A 22,985-nucleotide genomic window follows, 5' to 3' on the forward strand; every position below is an offset into this window, starting at 1 on the left:
TTACTGTTAACAATCAGCTGTGGCTACATCAGATTAATGCTCCAGTACTTAACTCTGCTCTCTAAGATGTTATACATATAGGCAAAAAACATGAGACAAAAAATCTTCATCCATTATATATCAGAATTAAAACCTACCACTTCAGGTAATTGGGTTCTGAAAAATACTGGGGAAGTATTTTAAGACTGGCTACATACAGTGATCTATAGAATATGCTGCTGGACCTGGACCAACATTTTATCAATAGCTGATAAAATGATCTCTGTCACCTACACAAATTAAAAGACTATTAAATCCCCAATAAGAATATACTAATTGAAAAAACTCTGACACCAGATATTAAGATCTATACTACAGTCTAGTATCTAGATCTATACACAGTCTACAGTACCATGTAGGTATTCAACCTAGCTCTAAATAATTTAACTTGCCTATCAGGGATAGGGTAATTCTGGTAGCCAACCAGATGCTTAAAATAAGGTTAGACAATAACATCTTTCTACATTGCACCAAACTTTGAGTATAGCATACTCAGAGCTAGCAGATGGAAACTTACATGAAAGCAGATTCTAAAAAAAGTGTCTGTAATTGTTTTCATGACAAAAGCTAATCTTGCACAAAGTAACAAAAACTTTTATTTAAAATATTATTAGATATAATAATTAAACCATCCAAGATGTATGTGGTTTCCATATATATCCCAATGGTAACACTAACAGCTTCTATTATACCTCAAAACAGCCTTGAAGCTGGAGTTCCTACAGAAGCATGAAATATACCCTGATCAATATGAGATTTCAAGAATCAAAATATTTTTTTACTCCCTTAGCTTTCATCTTTCAAATATAAACTAGCACACATAAAGAATACACCTTCTTTTTAAAAGAACAAGGAAACTAATTGTGTCAAAATCACTGCTGCATAATCTAAAAGAGTTCCTTCTGAGTGCTTATATTCCAAACAGACATTCTCATTTTTAATTTGCACATAAATGTCTAAGTTTATGTTATTATTTATCATGCATATCTGAACTTTTTAATTACTAATGGACCATTTACTGAATTACTTCTAGGACCTAAGAGCAAATTTAAGACATCTATGTGCAACTCCTGTCTCAAAATAGAATTCAAGATTAATTGCGAAATTAATTGCATAATTCCTAACAAATACTCACTGAGATACAAGTGGAGCAGTAATAGAACGTTTCATCAGCACTGGCAGAGACAAGAGCTCACTCAGCTGTACAGCAGTTTCATCTGTTGCAGACTGCACTGTAGGATCCACAGGAAACGTGTACGACCTTGGTATCACGTGATGCAAGAGATGAGAAACTGGTGGTTCTGCTACATTTAAAAATATACAAACAATATAAGTTATTATAGTTAAGAAGCTTAATAATATGTTCCTATTAAACTCTGTATACAAACACCTCTAGGTTAGAAAATCGTAACATGTCAAAATGTATTTCTCATCTTTGTGCCTTGGAGCAAATTGTTTGGCTACTGCAGTTCCTAACATTGGTAATTTACTGAGAAGCCATAGCATTCAGCTTTCTAGCTCAAATTCACCACCTCTTCTATTGCTCTACTGTTCCAACAGTTCTACTCACACATCAAATCATAACTATCTTGATACTTTTCAATACAATACTGATCAGATAAGGTTTTCAAGTAAGCTTGTTCTTTCTTCCATGCATCTTCCTCTTCCCCTTCTCTCTCCTTAGTGGTGGCAGCATTAGCTTCAGAAGATAGAGTTTCTTGAGGCACAGTATCTTGTGAAATGGCCTTTTCAGGTTCTTCTCTCTAAAAGTCACGAATGGACAAATTTTATGAGAGATGCTGGCTTTGTCTGTTTAGGCTTCATGTGTTCCTACAGGTAACGGCCTAGCTGTTCTAAATGAAAAGAGAAGAGCCTACTCACCTGTGTGTTTCAGACATGTAAAAACAATATGATTTTACAGTGACTACTAGATTAGGAGAGAAATTTACTACCTTAACTATCAGTTCAATTTTTCAAAAGAAAAATAAGTTCTCTCCACAACCACTTTTGTTTCTTACCTGTAAGCTCTGTGAGGAATCTGGAGAAGGGTCCTTGTTGGCAACATCTGTAATTATTGTAAATACAATTAAAGTCAGCATTTACTTAGACCTGCTTATAATACTTGGTTCATACCTCAGATCTGCTCCTAAAGTTGTTAAAAATTCCTGTATAAACTATCACAGAAACAACCATACCAATAACAGTACCTCCTCACAGCCCCACCCAGGTAGTTTTATACATGTTCTCTACTTAAGGACCCTAAAGGTCCTATTTCACAAAATTTCAGGCTAAAAGTTTCATTTTTTAATGCTCTGCTTCTTGCATATAGGAGACAAGTCTAAGCTCAAATTCTTTTCTCTGAATTCTAGCACTATATGAAAAGTAATGTAAGGAATTAAGTGGAATAATTAAGGAAGAAAGGACCCATTTAGAAAATAAACATTCAGAGTTACTTTCACAAGCCCTTAAACAAATGCTGACTGAATAAACCTAATTTTATTTTACCTTCTTGTTTCTTTTCTATTGTATTTTCCTTTTTATCATCTTTAATATTAGCATCAGGAGAGTCAGATATCTGTGACTGTGGCAAAGTCTCTTCCTTAACTTGTGTTGGTTTTGCTCCCTTTCTGCTCCCTTCAGCAGGAGAGACCTCTTCACTGTACAGAAGTGTCTGAACTGTGGAGTCGGATGAAGAACCCGAAATGGCTTTACGATGAGGTATGGGATCACTTTCTGTAGATGGGGCCCACTTCCCTATTTGGATGCTAGACTGGGATGCGTGTCCAAAGGGGCTCCAACGGGATTTCAAAGGCTCTGTATCCGACACCAGCTCTCCAATTTTGATGTGTGATTGCGAGGCGTGCCCGTGGATGTTCCAACGAGGCCGGGCTGAGGCCACCTCTGACACGTTTTCACCAATCTTGATATTGGCATCAGATGCATGACCATGGCTGCTCCATCGAGGCCGTGTAGGAGCTACATTTGACACGTACTCTCCAATCTTAATATTGGCTTCTGAAGCATGACCATGGATGTTCCACCTGGGCCTTGAGGTCTCTATCTCTGAAGCATATTCCCCAATTTTAATATGAGCTTCAGAAACATGCCCATGAATATTCCATCGAGGTCGCCTAGACTCAACTTCAGAAGTATAGCTGCTGCTTTTTATATGGGAATCTGAAGAATGCCCATAAGGACTTGAATGTGGCTGGTAAGGGTCCACTTGAGGTACATATTCTCCCACTCTAATGTTGGCATCAGATGCATGTCCATGAATATTCCAGCGAGGCCTTCTGTCGTCCACATGAAATACGTTTTCCCCAACTCTGACATGTCCCTGCCAAGCTGCAGATGGTCTGAGAACTGTACTGAAATCATACTCGCTCTGCTGATGCAATGGTGTACTGTCTTTTTCTGCTGCTCCTCTCACGACAGGCTGACTTTCACTCACTTGCAAAGTCTCAGAAAGATCTGAGTTAATATTTTGGAATGCTTCATCTAGCAAAGATCCTTGTATCCTGACAGCAACAGACTGTTCATCTTGTGACTTTGATAAGAAATCTTCTATATTCACATTGGAGTCAGGCAAGGACTCAGCACTGTATAGAGAACTGCATGCTTTCTCTGAATTTTGGAGATTGCTTTCAGATCCTGTTGCTTTAGGCTGAAAATGCTCATCAGCATTATTATTTGCTGGCTCTGGCACAGGCAGTGCTTTGTCAGCAGAAGCAGCATATCCCTGTTCAGTCTCAGATTCTTCTCTGCCAACTGTCTCATTAGAAGGCAGAGGTTTCACAAAAGACTCCTAAAAAAGAAATAATTATTACACTGTATGGCTGGTCACATATCAACCTACTAAGTAAGGTATTATTTTATTACAGGATTAAAAATTTTCCAATTTTTCTGATGACTACATAAATGATAACTACTCGCCTTGCTGTTACAGTGAACCTTGTGTTTACTGAACTGAAATGAACCATGAAATTAGGTCCCTTTAGGGAAACCTGGAACAGCAACTTGAAGTTTACGTAAGAAAATAAACTCACTTGTGAAGGTGGCTCTTTCTCAACAGGGGTTTTATCCAAAGCCAACTGGCACTGTTTATAAGGAATAATATCCAATTTTCTCCTGTAGCTTCCATCTGGAAGCTTTTCAAGCATTTCCTACAAGTTAAAAAAAAGAAAAAAGTCTTTAAGTATCAAGTACTAAATTTTCTAAATTACACTTCTTAAATCTTTTTAGGAGGTACCTCAATGCGTTTTTGATCTTCTAACAGAAACTTAAGACGGGCTGTTTCCAACTTGTGGCGCTGGATTTTCCATAATTTTCTTTGTTCCCTACGGGCTGCATCATCAGAAAGTTTACTATAATGGTCAATTAATTCCTGCCTAAATGAAGGTAAAAAGAAAGCTAAGTTACAGATTTTTGCACATTGATTTTCATCTTCCCATCTAAAGAGTAAGACTTTTTAGCCCTTCAGAAGTGAGAATTGGTTCTTAAAATGTAGAAGCCAGAGGCTTCAGTCACAGAGAATAAACAGGTGGAAAACACAGTACTGCATTTTTAGTCAACATATATTTCTGTAACTATTTTTAGTATGGCACTCATTTCGCTAAAGTAATTTTAGATTAAACAGAAGAAAGTGAAATATCAATCTAACTCCAACTGCTTTTTACTTCTGCTTTGACATACATGTGACCATTTTTGCTGTGGGCTCTGCTTTTAGATTTTAAGATGCAGTCAACTTTTTTCCCTGTAATTCTTATTATAGCAAAACCCAGACTGCATAGGGTTGGCACAAATTAGTGGGTCCCAGATTTTTTGGCCACTAACCATTTGTAACAAAATTGCTCACAGATTACCAAAAATTCTTACATCCATCTTCTAACTGCAAATATTACCCTTGTAGAACAATGTCTGCAAACTACTGTGAATTTTAACATACAATTATTTTTTCCTGAGATCTTTATGATAATTTTGAAGACAACTCGGATACATTTACCTTGCCTTTTTTTCCAGTTCTTCTTCTAAAGCTTTCAGTCTTTTTTCTCTCTCTCTGAGCTCTCGAGCATAGCTGAAATCGTCGTCAATCTCCTCCTGCTTTATCGCAAGACGACGCTGCATAAATATTTAACACTTTTAAAAGCTGTTCCCAATACCAGCTGTAACACACACATCTACAAGAAGTTCTTATTTGTATACACCATGAGCTACTAATTCAACTTCAGTACAACATATCCATTTATTTATCTGCCTAAGAAATACAGTCTGCCTCTAGAATGGCAGAGAGATACCTCTTGGTCCTTTGCAAACTGTTCTTTCAGCTTCTGAAACTCTTCCCGTTTCTTTGCATCCAAAGCCATTCGTTCTGATATTTGCTTGTCTGTATTAAAATAAAGATACTGTTAGTTTACATTAACAAACCCACTAGAGAAGACATAAAATGCCACTATAACTTACCACTAATGGCTTTCAGTACTTTGCTAGCAGTTTCCCGAGCATGAACAATTAATTCTTGTTTGGCTATTTCCATGCGCAAATCCTAAAAATAAAATACAAGAAAATAAAATTGAATTAAAAAAAAAAAGCCAAGGTGGAATTTTTTCTATTATTTTAGACTTGAAATACACTGATACACAGTTGCAAAGACAGATGCACATTTTATAATGGTTATTAATCAATTAATACAACAAAAATATGAATAAAAGAAGTAAGTAAATGCAAAATCTACAAACTAGTATTGAAAGTTAATACTCCAGATTTTAAAACAAACCAAATCCATCTGATATATAAGCTAAATTGATGGAATCTGAAGGCCAGAAATATCTTTGTAGTTAAAATGTTCTGAAAAAACAATTAGCAATGGAAATCACAATTAGTCTTATCTGGTTATTAATTATCTTACCTCATTTGTTAAATCAGAATCTAACAGTCTTTTCAGTAAGAGGACAAATCTCCTGAAGTAAAGAACTAAGATCGAAGTCTAACACTCATTTAATATATGAAAAGGCTAAAAAATGTCAACACACCACCTATACTTTTAAAAGCTATATTACATAATTTCAATATTTAATAATTTTTATTTGCTGCAATTAAAACTGCAATTTGCCCACAAAAAAATTCTGACTGTAAATACAAATTCTTTAGAGGTTATAACAAAAATGAAAATTGACTGTTGTAAAAAAATCATAATGAGGTATTTGTTCCTTTATTCATTTACCTTTTCCTCCTTGCTTATGGAACTGTATCGAGCAATTCTTTCCATTCGACCTACGTACACTGCACAATCTCTCTCTATTTCTTTCAATTCTTCAAGGGAAAAAATAACTGAAATCCGGGGAACAGGTATATCTGACCAACATATATAATGCTGAAAAATGAGAGATTTCCTTTTACATACATTTTAAAGAGTGTAAAATTTTATATTATGAATTCACATTATACATTTTTTAACTTAGTCCTGCTTCAAGACACTGACACAAACCTCCATACAGGATCTATTTCATTTGAGGTATTAGGCTTACTCCTGACACTACATAGCTGATAATGAGCTGCTCTGCCCAGTTGAGACTGAGCAGCTCTGATGTTAAGGAGAACGCTTGCTACCTGGGAATGCCTACAGACTTTAGACACTTCTCTGGTTGTTTTATTTTTGGGCATATAGAGAGAAGACACAAAGTAGTCGAACATGTTTTTCTTATCAAGGACAAGAATCATTCTGCAAAATACCAATAAACAGAACTTTTTGAAAATGCAGTGATACAACTGAAAGAACTGTGCAGAACTGAGCCATGACCTGCTAAGAGTGAGGCAGCTTTAAACCAAAAAGAAGTAGTGCAAGAAGTGGAAGGCACTTGTTTGAATGCCTAAAATATTTCTGCTTTCAAAACTAAGAAAAAAAATACATCATGTACATTGTATACAATAAATCTGATGGTGTTAAAATGTATATTTCTGCAGTGAGGTGGTAGCAAGTAGAATGGATGATCAGCTCACAAGTATCTAAGAGCAAGTAATTGCCCTTCATCATCCTACTTACATAATACCAAGGGATAAGGGAGTGAACTTGCTAAAAACTCTTGCTCTAGAGAGTAATGTAATAGGAAGGAAGCAACCCAAAACTTACCCTGGGACAGCACAATTTCAGCAAGTTTATAGTTTTCCCACATATGTATACATCATTAGCAATATGCTTAAGAAATACAGGGACACAGTCTTCTACTTCTTTTGAAATCAATACATAACCATGAGTCCAGTAATGCTTATCTGTGTAACAAAAAGATGGAAATACGTCTTTTAGTTATTTAATTAACAGCACAAATTATATAAATTAGAAATGCTCCATATATATACTGTACCTCTGAAACAAAGATAATCCTCATTCACCTGAATCATAAATTCTCCATAAACATCTCTGAACACACCACTATATACCCAATCATAGATAAATCTGAAAAAAAAATTGTACAATATTGAAAATCAATCCTCTTGCATTCTCTTCTTTATTATAGCCAAGGGGTTTGTATGCTCTTTAAAATCCCAAAAGACACAAGATATAGACAGGATAAAAAAGCCATCAATTAAGAGCTGTGACACTGACATTTAAATATACAGGAAATTGTGGCTCTACACCTTGCTTAAACTATTTTTAATAGAATATTTTAGCGATAATTAGTTTAGATAAGAGAACAGTGCATCAATTAAAACAATGATTTTATTCCTGCATATCAATTTACTAAATATATATAAAAAATATACAGAAAACTTCGCAGCACATCATGTGCACAGCAAGAGAAAAGCAGAAAGGATTTGTTTTAAACAGAGGTAATTTCAGCAGGGAGAAACTAAAAGGGTATAAAACAAAGATGCAATACCAAGTACTTTTTCCCCAGACCCAGAGACATTTTACATGCAATGATGAGAACTACTATTTTGGCATATTTATTCATGCTTTTTCATATTTTCTCTGCGTGAGCCAAACTTTTAAAGAAATAAAAAACCCACTACTTTTATACAACCTGAGGCTATAGATAAAAAGGCTCAGAGGTCCTGGAAGATTTTTTTTAAATTTTTTTTTATTTTTACTTAACACTGTGCAACAAAGAGGAAGCATATAACACAGCAAACTCTGCTCAACTTCAAGGTTGTAAGTAAAAAGTTAAGCACTTTTAAATTGTTAAATCTGATGCTTCTGTCACTTATTTGAGCAACAACTTGTATTATTTAATTTCCTTCAGGTTAATAAATGAGTGGGTAACACTTTATGCAGATAATAGAGGCTTCTTCCAGGGTAGTCCTGCTCATGTATAATTGATGCTTCAATAGATATCTGCAGCAAATTTAGGAATCAATGTAGCAATCCAGATTTTTTTAGGTTCCATGTGATGCCCTTGGTATTTCAGAAATCTGACTTCCTTCTATAAATAGCAGGGTAAGAGCTGTGAAGATATTTCAGTGAGGCTTCTGGTAAATCTGAAATTAAATTTCTCTGAAGATCATTTCATGTAGAAGGAAGAAAACACAAGAAGGGTGGCCATGGGAGGAATCTTAAATTTAGAGCATTTTGACAGACTTTTGTTTACTCTTGTATTTTTACATCTATTATGTAACATTGCAAACTGATGATGGGCTACAGCTATAATTCCTGTAAATAGCTTTAAAAAATTGACCATCTTTTCAGATGTCTGTAAACTAATAATTTTTAAATTGATGAGCACTGCTTAACAAGACTGTTGCAATCCAAGGAACTCTACTTTTAGTTACTCCTATTATCAATTAGTTAGATGTACTTAATGAACAACAGATATTTTATTCACTTTCGCTTACTAAAAAGCCCACAACAAAAAGACAGTGGAAAAAAGCATGAACTTCCCCAGTTTGTACAATGAAAGAAACTTGTTCATTTCCAGTTTCATGATTTTAACTGAGGTATGAGAAGAAAAAAAAAAAGTTTATCCAAATCTTATATTCCAGTATGAATTTCCATGACCAGCAGCAAGAATTAAGTCTTATTTACACATATTTATTTACTAATCTAGCCACACATAACCCCTTACATTGTTACTGAGCTAAGAGGGACAGAACAGCAAAATTAATTAATTTTAATATATACTGCATATACAGACATGTATTTTTTTCTGAAAATATTAAAAAACCACTGTTAAACACACAGATTTACTAACCAGATTACCAATTCATAATTCTTAAACTCAGTTATGCAGAGAACAGTATGGACACACCTTGTGTATGGTTCACAGCTTGTCTTCAACAAAGACAGAAGAACTGGATAATGCTCATTGCTACAATTGTTGAGAGCCTCTTTGTACAGATATGAAAGCAATTTAACACCCTAAAAATGAACAATATTTTAACATTAGGCAACACACTTCACAACAACTTTAATAACAAAAATACATGGCTTGACATATTTCACTAAACACAGAAGGCAGATTCATCTTATTTCCTCCATCTATTTGCAGTTTAGATCACTTTACCTGAGCAAGTACCTCAAGCTCACTTTATCATCTCTAGAGTGAGACAGGTATGTTTAGAGTTGACTAGAAGGCTTATTTTGAGCCCTTTGTTTATTTTAGGAATTGAAAACCCTGGACAAATTTCCAAATGTTTATGCATCTGGAGAAAGGATTATAGTGCTTTAACTGGAGGTCCAGGATCATGGCTTTGCTAGCAGAGAGACCAGCACAAAGTATTTAATGTAAAATCCAACATATTTGAAGAATATTAACATTGAAACCCAAAACAAACATTAAAATATCAAATAAAAAAATCACCGTAGGAAATGAAGCACCAGCTCCACCACTGATCCCCAGCGCTGTTGTTCCTATGCCACACAGTTCAGCCAAATACCTAAAAAACAGTATTAAAACATATGTAAAAACTTCAACCAGGAGTCTCCAAGATCAGTGATGAGCTTTGCTGAATTTGAATACTGTACAATAATCACACTATCTCCTGAATGATAACAGGCATAACAAAGAAACTGAGTATAAAGACCTTGTATGTTTTCCCTTGAATAGTCTGGATACAAAAAAAAATTCTGTAAAACAGAGGAAAAACACTGATAGACTAAATAAGAATGTCCATGCAATATGGTCTTTTTCAGTGTATATGAAGAGATTGCACATTTTCTGCAAGGAAAAGCTTAAACATTTAATATCATTCTCTTACCTCAGCTGACGACCTAATTTTCTGAATAGAAAGCTGATTGTTAGAAGACTTAAAGTAGGAGGTGTTGACAAAACACAGGCTCGGTAATATTGAAGATACTTTCTCAGTCCACTCGTGAATGCCTGGTAGGAACAGAAAATATTTAAAGTCTTACTGTGAAAGTTGTTAACAGTCTATCAATGTCTCTCACAAGCCTTTTAGTAAAATAAATGGCATATGCAGGTAAGGGAGACTTGAACACCAAAGTAAGGGGCAAGTGAGGGTCCATGCAATGAGCCAGATGGCTCCTCTATACTCTTCACACATGCAGTGCATAGAGCCTGTAGCCATGCACAGTGAAATAAAACATCTTGGTTCAGATTCTTTGACTAGTCCTTTGAGGAGCTCCTCATTCTCTGTAATACCAACCCAAGGAAACCTGCTTCCTTACTTTTATGCCTAAACTGGACACTGCAAAACACTCATCTACGACTTTATCTAACAGAGAGACCTTCTTAACAGAAATTGAATAACATTGCTGTAAATCAAATATTCAGAATGAATAGGTTTTCATAACTAATCCCAGCTTAATTGTATGCATTAGGAACAGATTAAATCACCAGATATAACAGAGCGCACATACAGCTCAACATCATATACAGAGGACTGACATGGAAAATTTGCACTTAATTTTGAGCCAAGGAAAAGTAAAAAAAAAAAAGTAAAAAGTAGAGCTATTCAATACCATATTTTTCTACCTAAGTTTTTATGTTTGAAAAGTATTTTATATATATATATATATATATATATATATATATATATATATACACACATATATATACACAGTGTACTAAGAAATTTGATGTATTCTAATTTTATACATCTTTCTGTATAAATAATGTTTTTAAAGCATTTAAAAATTTTGATTCTTTAGTCCACAACAGAACAATATCACTAAACAAAAGGTAACAAAGACATTTTACTGTATGTTTCAGTGCAAGCAAGCCCTCAGCACAGAGAGCTGAGATTTAAATTCAGCAGCACTGTTCCTTGCTGACCTGGGATGGAGCATTACACTAAAAATACCCTGCAGTTTTGCAGAATGCAGAAATTCCAGCTTTACATGAAATCAGTCACCTTCTCTACCTCAGATAATTGGCTCATTAAATCCAGTTGATTTAATGCAATTGTTTTACCTGAAACACAAGTCCTTTGCTGTATGAGGAATCCAAAACTGGCTGAAGAGAAAAACGACTCAGCCGTGTGTAATAGGTTCCATACTCTGCAACTTCCGAGAGCAGGTTATGCATTGTCTCTGGTGATGTTCCAGACACATACACCCCCTCCTTTATCACAAATGACTGAGCAGCCTAAGAGGACATAGGGAGGAAAAAAAGAAAAGGAAGGCAGATTCAATGATTTCTAGAGCAGTACTGTGATTTAAAATAGCAAATACTTAGACACAAAAAATAAGAGCAGATGAATTCTCAGTTTAGAGACTCAGGTGACTGAGTCTATACAGCTAGGACAGTGAGACAAACATGGAATTGTGGCAAAATTGTAGGAGTAGGAATGATGCCTTCAAATATAGAGAATAACACCCTTTACTTAATTCCTTAAAACCCAACTCTACAAAATTATTTACACATCTATTTTCAAGTACTCATAAACCTATTTTCCCTTTAGAAAACTACAAATAATCTTAGCCTATTCCAGTAACATAATTACTGCAATATATAAATACTGCCCTGTTGACATTAGGCAACATTCAACTTCTTAACACTTGTCACAACTGCAAGATCTCAGCAGAAATAAATGTATTGAAGAGGAAACCTCTATTAAGGAAAAAACCAAAAAGATTTGACTAGGAAGGGCAGATAAAAATCCTCCCTACCTGATTGAGTGAAAATGTAGTGGATACCACACCAATGAGGACATTCAAGACATCCTTAACCAGTTCAGGTTCTTTCACCAGCACAAGCTGAGGAAGCTGAAGTACAGTATTAGTAAACAGCTGCAATTCCCCTTCTCGAAGTTTGTAAAATTTGTCAAAAGCTTCTCTCCCAGCTTCAGTAAGATACGGTTCCTCTCTTTTACCAGGTGGGCTGTGTCAGAGTAAACACAACATTACAAGGTGATTGTGTGAAAAGAAGGAAATACATCTCTTGCAGGAATAAAGAAGCATTTCAGAGTTTTGCACAGACAGAATTCCTCACAGAAAAGTTACTTGTAATATACATTTGTAAGGGAATGTGCATTCAGTCAATGAAACCATAGCTCAAACTCAGTGCAGAGAACAAATACATAAATACATAGATAATTTGAACATCAGTTCAAAGAGACAGAATCCTTGGCACAGAACTACCAGCTGCTTTTATGGCCCTCCTTGATGCAGTTTTCACACTAGGAAAACAAGGAAAATATATGCCATATTTCCATAGTTCATTTAATGCTAATATTCAAGTAAGTTGAAGACAAATACACTCCAACTGCTAGAATGAACTTCTATTAACACATTTTACTTCTTTGCAGTGAAGATTACTATCCCCTCCAAAACAATTTCTATTTCCAATTCTTCCAAAACCTCTGAATTCCAGTAGCAGGTATTACACAAAATCAGTCAGGCATATAGTCTATATATGACTCTTAGACCCTTACAGTCTAAATGGCAGCAAGGAAAACTGTCTTGTTCTAGGAAAAAAGCTCAAGTGGGCTACAGTGGCTTTGAAAGGTCAGAACAATGAACTTCTGAGTTTCTGAGCTTCTAAGTCTCAGAGATAAAAAAACACTGTTTAACAATGCAACAGCACACCACTAGATTATTATTTAAAATTAAAGAAAACATACAGAGCAAAGCTTCTCCAAGAATCAGGCTCACCACTGGCCATCTGAAATCTCAGAATACCTGCCATACCTGCTTTTTCTTTTACCTTCCATTTCAGGGGAGCCAGGAACCCTTAACAGGACTGCAGAGAGCTTTCTCTCAGGAGATGTATCTTCTACTCAAAAGCCAAAAGAACTATAAGCCCAACCAGACCATCAAGAAATCTGCTATAATTTTCTCATTTGTCTACAGGATGAGGAAAGGAATACAATACTCTACAATACAGGGAGATATTTGTTTAAATCTTCTACTGCTCTACAATTACCACTTTCTCTTTTGAAACTGAAAACATGGAATCATTTTATACTGAGACAAATTGCATAGCATGTAAGAAGTCAAAATAGTTAGAAAAATGCTGCATTCACACAGTGTTTTCCTAATCTCTTCATTTTTTGACAATGGTGATTTTATCTCTTCCTGTGAAACTGCTGCACTCTAAGAACCAGTCTGCTGAAATCACACAACTTTTATTCCTTTATTCTTATTAATGCAGCATATTGAAATCTGTGAATTACACATGCTCATTTCACTATTTATACTGAGGTCACGTGGAACTAAGATGCAATGCACCTTCACACATTTGCATATGGTCACAGTAAATTTACCAGTAAGATCAGACACATACTAGCCAATTCTTTCCCAACATCTTCGTTTGCTGGGTCCATACGTAAGCACTGCATCCCACAAGTCTATGTCTGGAGTCATGCTTGGCTCTGACTGAGAATCAGGAGTCAGGTTGGATGCTGACTGGAATCCCTCATCTTCTGACTGGTCTATGCTTTGGGGAACCTGTCAGAAAGAGTTCAAATGTCAGACATGGAAATGTCAGACATGGAAACATTTCACTGAAGACACATTTGTTAATGAAAAAGATGTTTTGCTGTCATTTGTGACCAAATGACTCAATGTGACCCAACCTCTCTCACCTACCCTCCCATTATATCAAGTTTAAATTTTTATTGTAGGCACTCTTTTAATCTTATGAGTCTCTATAGGTATTAATGCCCATACATAAAAAACAAATCACCTTCAAAATAATATACTACACTGGGGGTTAAATTTTAAACTTTCTTGTTTGGCAAGCATATAGTCTACAAATGGAGAATCTCTGGTATGGACATTCAACAATGTGTAGCATTAATACTGCTTTACCATTTGTTCCAGGCAAGGGATCCAGGCCACAGATCTTCAAATTCATAAGCATTTTGTTAACTATGACTAACACAGTTTGTTCCCCAATTCATATGCAGAAAATCTCTAAGTGTCCAAACAGTGTATATGCCACATCCTCAACTCCCACTCAACAGGACCCATATGTGCAGAATTATCCTCAATTTTAGTAAAAGACAATCACACCCATGTAAAAGGCAGCATATTCCTCAAGAAATTGCAAATTTTCCAGTCTGATGGAAAGAGTTCAGCACTAACTCAAAAAGCTTCTGCCTCCTCTAGGTTACAATTTACATCCACATGTGAGCACTGAATGGCACAGGGTTTTTATATTTAATGTGTCTGCCTTCAAGTTTCAATTCAGACCCTGAATTAAAGGAGTTGCAAGATCTATCCATATGATAAGTAAAGGGAAACAAGATGAGGATCTAAGGGTAGGCTATAAATAAGCCTACCTACACCCAGTAAAAATGGAAAGAAAGAAGAAAAACTCTGAAACTGTATCTAGTACTTCTACAAGAATAAACGAGCAAAAATAAACAGAATGGACAGCAAAAGGGGAAAAGATACAGTAGAAACTGTACACACTGAAAACGTTATAGGACAATAGGAACTGGCCATTGAATGGAAAAAAAACCAGAAAAAATGCTTTCAGATATAACAAGCCAAGACAACAATACAGCAAGTTAGGTAATGCAATCTGAACAGCAAAGCACATACATTCAGACAGGGATGCTTAGGCAGTCAGTCTGAGCACTGAGAAGCAAGCAACAATGCAGAGTTCATCAGACGAAGCAGGCAAAAATGCAAGTGAAAGGTTGCTAGGGTGGGGAAGGTATGGACACAGCTGATGGCCTAAATTCATAAAGCCTATGGCCACATGATGGGTTTTGACACAGCTACAGGGCAAGACCAAGGTTTTTATTATCATACATCTCCAAAAAGCTTATCTGGTTCTCTCTACAAAGGAAAGGATTCCCTGCTCCATCTTAAATTCCAGTGCTGTATGCTTCTGTCACCAATTAAACTACTATCTACGTTTTTAACTATAGTTTAAAGTGACAGATGAAAGCATGCATACACTCCTTAGTCCAAAACAAATGATACCATACTTTAATTGCAAGCCCAGACAAATCTGCATTGTCAGGCACTGGTGGTAAATCCAGCTTGATGTCCATATCATAGGTGCGGCTGTGGACAAGAGCACCGAAGAGCGAGACGTGCGTTTCCTTCTCAAACTTGTCCCCAGCAGGACAGCTCTGAGAGAACAGCCCTATGGCAGGGAGCCCAGTGCCAGGGGCAGCCTCCATGATCTGAAGTGTCTGCTGAATCGTGTCGTTGAACTGACATTCTTCGTTTGTTATCAGAGACTGTATGTCAGCTTCAAACACACTTACATCATAATAATCATAACCCTGGTATTTGACATTCCTCCCAACATATTTGTTGTTCAGAAAATAGTCCTTTTTTTGTGGTACCAGCTGAGGAGGACCTGTTCCAGCGAGCTGTACTAAGAGATCTAAGACAGAATTAACTTCAGTAAACGGTAAACATTCAGCTGTTTCCAGTTCCTCCACAAGATTCTCCAGTCTATCCGCTTGAGCACCTAGGCCAGCGACTCTCAAGTTGAAAGACAGCATCAAAATTTTGTTCTTCACTGGGAGTCTGGAAACGTTTGATTGCAGCTTACGAGCCTCATCTTGAAAAAGGTTCATGAACAGGGCATTATAAGCAACCCTTTTCAAATTTTGCTTAGCCCTTCTCTTGCTGATCTTCTGCCTGCCTAAGTGAACCTTCCATGGCAAAGCTGTCAGGTGTGCTTCACACAAGTCATTGAACAGCTGTGTAATGCTCTCCATTTCAAATGAAACTGTCAGGTTATGGCAGGTACAGTCTGGGTCTCTGATTTCATGGGAAGGAAGACCTGAAAAATATCAGGAGAAGGAAAAAACTTTTAAGGTACATAAGAAATTGGTGAGTATGCTTTAACTTGAACTGAGACAGCCCAAAAGAAAAGAGAACTAGCCTCCCACACATTTAGGACATGAGCTATAAAAAACCCACTTTAACTTTTATCACCTGTGCAGTGATGGTGCAGGAAGCTTAATTCCAGATGCCAAATTTTTCTCGGCAGACTGAAATAAAAGAGGGAAGACTGTCCAGATCTAATCCGGGATTCCTGCGGGAACACCTCTACCTTTCTCCCGGAGGCATCCACCACCTCCCTCCCCTCACGGTGCCTGCAGCCGCGGCCGGACGTGGGCAAGACGCGGGCGGCGATGGTGACCGGGGGCGGCCGCACGGCTGGGCCGGAGGGCACCCGCCATCCGTGGGGCACTCCGGAGCGCCCACCCAGGAGAGGCGGAGAGGCGGGGAGTCGGGGTGTCCTCCTCCCCGGAGGAGCTGCCGGCGGCGGGGCTCATCCTGAGCATCCAGCCGGGCCCCCCCCGAACCCCCCGCCGCCAGCACCACCCCGTGGGGCTGCCCCTGCCCTTCCCGCCCCTCGGCCGCCGCCCGGGCCGTACCTGCAGCGCTCCCCGGGCAGCGGGAGCGGGACGGAGCCGCCGCCGCCTCCTCCCGCCGCCGCCGCCGACGTCACCCGAGCGCGACCGGGCCCGCCCCGCTGCCGGCCCGCCCGCCCCGCCCCGGCGGCCGAGGGAGCCCGAGGGACCGCGCCCCAGGCCCGGCCTCTGCTCCGGCGCCTCAGAGCGCGATAGGGAAACGCAGGTTGGAGCGTTCGTGAATTTAAACCATTCCTGCAATTCTCACCCTGAACTGCCGCGACTCCGCTGACAAACACATAACAACACCCGAGTGCCAGAAAGCAGTGAGCCACGCTGGGCCCGAGCGGCGGCAGGCGACTGCAGCCTTGGGACCGTCTTTGCAAACAAATAGACCAACAGTACACTGTTCCCCCTCTTAATTCATGTTTTAATAAAGGCTTCGAAAAATACATATCAAAATGCAATATTAATGTGATTCAAACACTACAAATTCCATTGAACAAAGGCAGGGGAAAGGGGAAAGAGCTGAGCTATTACTCAGAAAATGTTTTTATCATTGAAAACGCTACATTAAAAAAAAAAAAAAGGGAGGAGCAGGCGTTTAGGCGAGACAGTGCGAGAGGGGAGAATGGCAGAATCTCCTGTCAGGAAACAAATTTCCTGTTAGGAAAAATGCTGAAGCTAAAGTTTGGCCATTGGCCAGTTTCCAATTTAAATACCTTTTTGGACCTCAAAGGTCAGTTCAAAGAAACTCTAAACTGAAACAGAACATCTTAATGCTTTTCAGCTCTTCTTTGTGAAAAATCTTTCACATAGCTTTCATTTTCTTTTGAAAGAGATTTTAATTTCAAAATGGTCAAGGATGGGTATCATTTCCTCTCCAGCAATATGTTTTGAAAACCAAAACAAATGAGAAGGGACGCACTCTGAACAGTTAAAAAAGACAGCCGCAAAGACAGATTTACTTATTCTGCATGATATAAAGTTGAACCCAGTAGGAACACCAGTATAAACATCATTTGAAGTGCCTGAAATCAAAAGATCAAATTATTAAAGTCAATAACAAAAAAGTGCTCTTGAAAATGATCCCTAAATCATACCCGGAATACTACAAAACAAGGCATATCATGGCTATTGCCTTGGGATGTTTGTTTAATTTTGAGAATTTACATGATGTGGCCCTTAGGCCATGACTAAGTCTCTGGAAATTTGGAGTTTTTATTTGTTATACTGAGAATTTATGCTTGAAAAGAGGGCAGAGTGAAGTCCTCATATTTTCCTTTTCTTCTTCTTTGTAAAATGATTCTGAAGTGAAATCAATTTCTGGAAGTCCCATCCTTCACTGAAAAGAACAGCAGTAAGAAAACCAGTTATTAACCAAGCTCATACCACAATTCCTGACCCCACAAGAATATTTTTCATTGGAACAAGACCCCTGGTATTGGGCATTTCTTCTGAAAGAGAGAATGACATTTTCTTTTAGAGATGCCCAGCTGGATAACTGTTTGTTTGTTTTGGTTTTTTTTTTTGAAAAAAAAAATATTTCTGGACAAGTATGCTTGAAAACATACATACCTGCCTGGCCTGATTCCTCTACAAATGCAGTGCCTGATCTTCAGCTCTTTGTAACTGTACTTGCAGCATGACTAATCATTATTGAGTTATTCGTGGACAAGTTAAACATTTAAAAATATCATCTGGTTTGGCACTATATTCAGAAAACGCATCAGCAATCAGAGCCAGGGCACATCTTGTTACCCATTCTTTAAGCAAATACTTTGGTAATTTCATTCCAAAATTTTGGAGTAACAGGATTCTAAGTCCCAAGGGTACAGTTGCTATGCTATGAAATGTCGTGCTTTCCAGCTCAAGTGGCAGAATTAGAAGCATTCAGGGTTTCACCATTAGAAACATTCAGGGTTTCACATGAGATCAATCTGGTCCCACTGACATACAGGACTCAGCTGTATTTATATATCATCTTTTCAGAAATTTACAGTATATAAGAGTTAAAGATAAAATCAGCCAACTTACCTGAACACTGAAGCATTTTCCATTCCTTCTGAAACTGGTCTCTTAATGCTTTTATTTTATTTACTTTTTCTTGGGTAGGAGGTACATAAATTCCAAAGGAAGGTGTAGAAGCACCCACTAATGCTTTGGCTACACTTTGCATTAAACTTATCTCTGTGTCCTAATTAGGAAGAAAAAACAACCCTATGAACCAAGCTCTCTTTGCTTCAGTGATACATGAAATATTTTAAAACAAGCTTCTATAATTCAATTGCTAGCATTAGTAGCAAGAATGAACAACTTCCCCTTTTCAAATAAAAATGTGTTCAAATGGAGGTTTTTTTCTGAAAAATGTAAATTAATCTTCATCTGTTGTAAAACTTGTTTCTTTCAAATGGAGAAATAATCTCACTTTTCCATTTATGACTGAAAAGAAATAATGCTGGGTTAAGGACAGAAAAAATGCTGGGTTAAGGGCAGCATGGAGCTTGCTTACTTCATTGCCTCATTTACTTTCTGCAATTGGAAAATAGTAATGTATTTTGCTTATTCCAGCAATTTACTCTTTTTGACTTCTAACAGTCTAAATCAGTATTATTTCCTTGCAGAAATTGGATTTGAAATGTTGATGCTATATGGAGAGTAATTTGGAAGACTGTAACACTATTTTGTTTTTAAGAGATAAATGCATTTTTTCAAATACTCTAAAAAGCCATGCACATGCATTAGAAAAATCATGATCCTGTCATGGAACTACCTGCAGAGTACCAATATGAAAGTATCTATCCTTTTTTTTAACATGTATGCCTAATATATTTTTATTTTCTGAGTTTACACTCTAGAATATCAGTAATTCTCTCCATTTCATACTCCTAATTAGTAGTGTGTAAATACATTATTTTTGGATACTGCATATCAATGTACAAATTATTTTAGCTTAGCCAATTTATGTATCAGCATTGTAAATTAAAACAAACAACACTTGAGAAAACTACAGAATAAATTATGTCAAAAATCCACTTAATTGGAAGCTTAATGAATATCACGGGGAACAGATTAGAATAAGCATACATGAACAATTTTTGTTGTTTCTCACTGAAGAAGAACTAGAAGGCACAAAAGTAATCAAAAGTTACTATTACATAGATCACACAGAGAAACTGTGCTACAACCACAGGATGCCAGGAGAGGCCAAGAGTGGAAATTGAGTTCTTTACGTGATTAGACAAATTCATGGAAGATACACTCACTGACACTGATCACTGCTCTGGATACAGCCTCCAACTTCTAAATTCAAGCATCCTTAATGTGGTAGCATATGGAAAAAGCCTAGGAAAAGTCCCTAAATTTTCATTTTCTTTCCCATGCTCTCTACCTGAAACACAAAGCTGGAGTACTCTGGCCCTCAATTATGTATTATCCCAATTAAGTTCACTTGAAGGATATATGCTCTTCTGATTTGTGTTCTGCAGGCTGGAACTTGTGTGTGACAAAGCACGGCACCCAGGAGAGGAGAGGAAATTTATGACCAGGAAAACGGGCTGCTTTCAATCACATGTGATGGAAAGGGGCCAGTTGATTTAACAGACAGGAAGTGTCTCTTTCCAGGAGAAAAGTGAGCTGTGGATCCCAGATAAAAATGGAAGTTGTGGCAAACTGACAGAACATCTATGGTCCACACACATAACCATGGGTTATGCCTTCCATTCATGCCTCATCTTCTCCACTGCAGGCTGCAGCAACTGCCTACAGCTCGGTGTGCAACTGCGCCTTGTCTTGTTCTCAGGACAGACAGAACCCTGGGCAGTTTGTGCTGTGAGTTCAGGGGTACCAAAGAGAGCATAAATACAGCCAGTATTTTGTACTGGGAGGCTGGAAGCAGTTCATGCCAGCATTTCTGCCAGACAATTTGAAGTACCATGGCTTAGCACCACTTCTTACCTCAATCACAACAAAAACTCGAGACTCAGCCAACCCTCGTAGTAAAGCAACAAGCAGAGAAATCCCACTTATTCCAAGGTTCCTGTTTGGTCCAACAGCTACTACTGTTAGGTTTGGTTGATAACTATATGCTACAGGAAGAATGAATCCAAGCACAGCAGAAAAGAAATCATTTCCTCCAGCATCCTTTAACAACAACAACAAATTGGTTAGCACAAATATAAAGCTATAGAAATTTCTAGATAGAAAACAAAACAGAAAGGTGACTCTCATAAACCTTTTGATTGGTCTAGGAAACAAGATACTGATTTATTTTCCCAGCAATTTTTATATTAAACATGCAAGATTATCCATCTTTTCCTTTCTTTGCAGTGTATCTTTGCCTTGCTGAAGATGAACTGCAGTAACTATGGAAGGTTTCCTCAAACCTATGCATTCTAATACACCCTAAAACTCTGAGAAGGAGTAGTAACCTGTCAAGGGCAAAAAAAGGAAAAAATTTCAAAGCTCCAAAGTGGAGTAAGGGGTGTAATTCTCAATGTAATTTTATAAATTTCTAAATATATTCTATTATTTCTGTTAACAAAATTATTCTCCTATGTTGTTCCTAGAAAGTGAATCTTACCTCTTTCCAGTTTAGAGAAATATAGTGTTTGCAGCTGGTCTTTCTAGACTGTTCTTTCTCACAGATGTTTATGACAAGCATTTTTCTGTAAACAAAAATCCTACTTGAGTATTTAACCAATTATTTCCCAATGGGATAAAAATGGGATATTTTCTTTCAGCATTCTTTAAATACTAATTCATAAAACAGGAGCAAATAACTATTTGCATTAGTATATTCTGAAAAGTAAACAATTAAAACTGAAATCCTTTTAATGGTATTTTTAAAAAGATGATTAAAGACTATTGGCAAATTACTTTCAAGAAAAAGGGGAGGTAGAAAAAATTATATGTAAGTAAAGAAGACTTTCAGTAAGGAACTGTGCATCAGCAATATGTGCCTCCTGAAGTTATAGGGGAGATAGGTCTCCTATTTAATTAACAATTGCTTGATTTATTACGTTGTATTTTCAATAACAATCTCAATTTCAATAAATACAGAAGGATTATACTTCAAACCTACCACCAAATGCATGAAATAGCATTTAGAGACAATAATTTCTCTTTGAAGATGTATTTGGGGATGTTTTGTATTATGTCTCAAGCTAAACTTCATAAATGTCAGCACATGACTGGTTCCTTAGTGCAGATTTCATCACGCATATCAACACCTATGAACATTCAGAAAGCCCTTGGTACTGTGCCCCCTAACGTAAAGGAAGGCCTCACCCATCTTCTGTGTTTGGTATCATCTGCATGTCTCCAACAAATACACAAAGCACTCTGCAGGAAACAAAAATTTGCATATATTTACAACTGATTTTTTTTTTCAGTTAGTGCGATTTGTATAAAACTTTGTGTGTAGATTAGAAGCATTAAAAAAAAACGTATACTGAATTTGGTCCATTAAGAGTAGAAATAAAACACATTCAGGGCAGCTCAAGGGAACCCCATTTCTTCCATCAAATACTGGGGAGGAAAAACAAAAATCAAGAAATTGTCCCCAGGTCAAAGCCAATTGAAATCTGACAAAGCAAGCGTAGGCTAGCATAGCCATCATCCTTGCAAATATTTTGCCTTTGGAAAGGCAAAAGGTTGTTGCTGGTGTACACAGTTACCTGGATTACATGTTGAAAATGCTATGCATGTGGGCATGCTATCTATTTTAAAATCAAGGTTTCACAGGCAATTTGCCATATTTAGTATTTGATTTTAACATGTTGTGAAAGGGCTCTAAATGCAAACATACAAATTCACCTTTGAAATCCAAAACGAACAGAATGTCTTAGTGCAACAGCAGCAGAAAGAGCAGCTGTGGGTGATGCTGCAATTCCATTACACACCTACAAAATAAATTTTTCATTCAGAATCCATGCTGCAAAAGATCATGTCATTTTTTAAGTGTAATAGCTATAGTAATTATTTTCTACAGAAAGGCCATATTTGATTATTATACTGCACTATTATTTCAAGAGTATGGTGCTATACCAGAAGGCAACTGTAAAAATAACTTTTCCAGAGGAAGGATATGTTTACTGGGTCTCTAGAATAGTCTGCAAACTGTGCAGAAAAATATACCCTATGAAAAGGAGGTTGTTCCTGAATATTTTGACTCTTCCTTTAACCTAGGCAAGCTATTCTTTTCTGGAAAATACAATTGCCAC

The 22,985-nt window shown here is 37.2% G+C and overlaps 1 protein-coding gene across 1 annotated transcript in view; it reads right to left on the reverse strand.

The window, feature by feature from the left end:
• The window catches only part of TUBGCP6 (tubulin gamma complex associated protein 6), a 40,394-nt gene that overhangs the window by 6,477 nt on the left and 10,932 nt on the right, over positions 1-22,985 (reverse strand). Inside the window, exons 16-39 of the mRNA XM_036400613.2 lie at positions 22,579-22,664; positions 22,051-22,104; positions 21,344-21,428; positions 20,719-20,904; positions 18,799-18,958; positions 15,373-16,184; positions 13,716-13,879; positions 12,101-12,311; positions 11,403-11,576; positions 10,228-10,349; positions 9,831-9,906; positions 9,279-9,388; positions 7,398-7,489; positions 7,166-7,305; positions 6,260-6,409; positions 5,500-5,581; positions 5,334-5,422; positions 5,042-5,157; positions 4,289-4,427; positions 4,086-4,202; positions 2,545-3,844; positions 2,058-2,104; positions 1,610-1,802; positions 1,175-1,343 (exon numbers count right to left, since the gene is read on the reverse strand). Coding sequence (XP_036256506.1) covers positions 1,175-1,343; positions 1,610-1,802; positions 2,058-2,104; positions 2,545-3,844; positions 4,086-4,202; positions 4,289-4,427; positions 5,042-5,157; positions 5,334-5,422; positions 5,500-5,581; positions 6,260-6,409; positions 7,166-7,305; positions 7,398-7,489; positions 9,279-9,388; positions 9,831-9,906; positions 10,228-10,349; positions 11,403-11,576; positions 12,101-12,311; positions 13,716-13,879; positions 15,373-16,184; positions 18,799-18,958; positions 20,719-20,904; positions 21,344-21,428; positions 22,051-22,104; positions 22,579-22,664 — 4,874 coding nt within the window. The remainder of the gene's footprint in view (positions 1-1,174; positions 1,344-1,609; positions 1,803-2,057; positions 2,105-2,544; positions 3,845-4,085; positions 4,203-4,288; positions 4,428-5,041; positions 5,158-5,333; positions 5,423-5,499; positions 5,582-6,259; positions 6,410-7,165; positions 7,306-7,397; positions 7,490-9,278; positions 9,389-9,830; positions 9,907-10,227; positions 10,350-11,402; positions 11,577-12,100; positions 12,312-13,715; positions 13,880-15,372; positions 16,185-18,798; positions 18,959-20,718; positions 20,905-21,343; positions 21,429-22,050; positions 22,105-22,578; positions 22,665-22,985) is intronic.

The sequence above is a fragment of the Molothrus ater genome, chromosome 5 (assembly GCF_012460135.2).
Source record: "Molothrus ater isolate BHLD 08-10-18 breed brown headed cowbird chromosome 5, BPBGC_Mater_1.1, whole genome shotgun sequence".
Taxonomy (NCBI): domain Eukaryota; kingdom Metazoa; phylum Chordata; class Aves; order Passeriformes; family Icteridae; genus Molothrus; species Molothrus ater.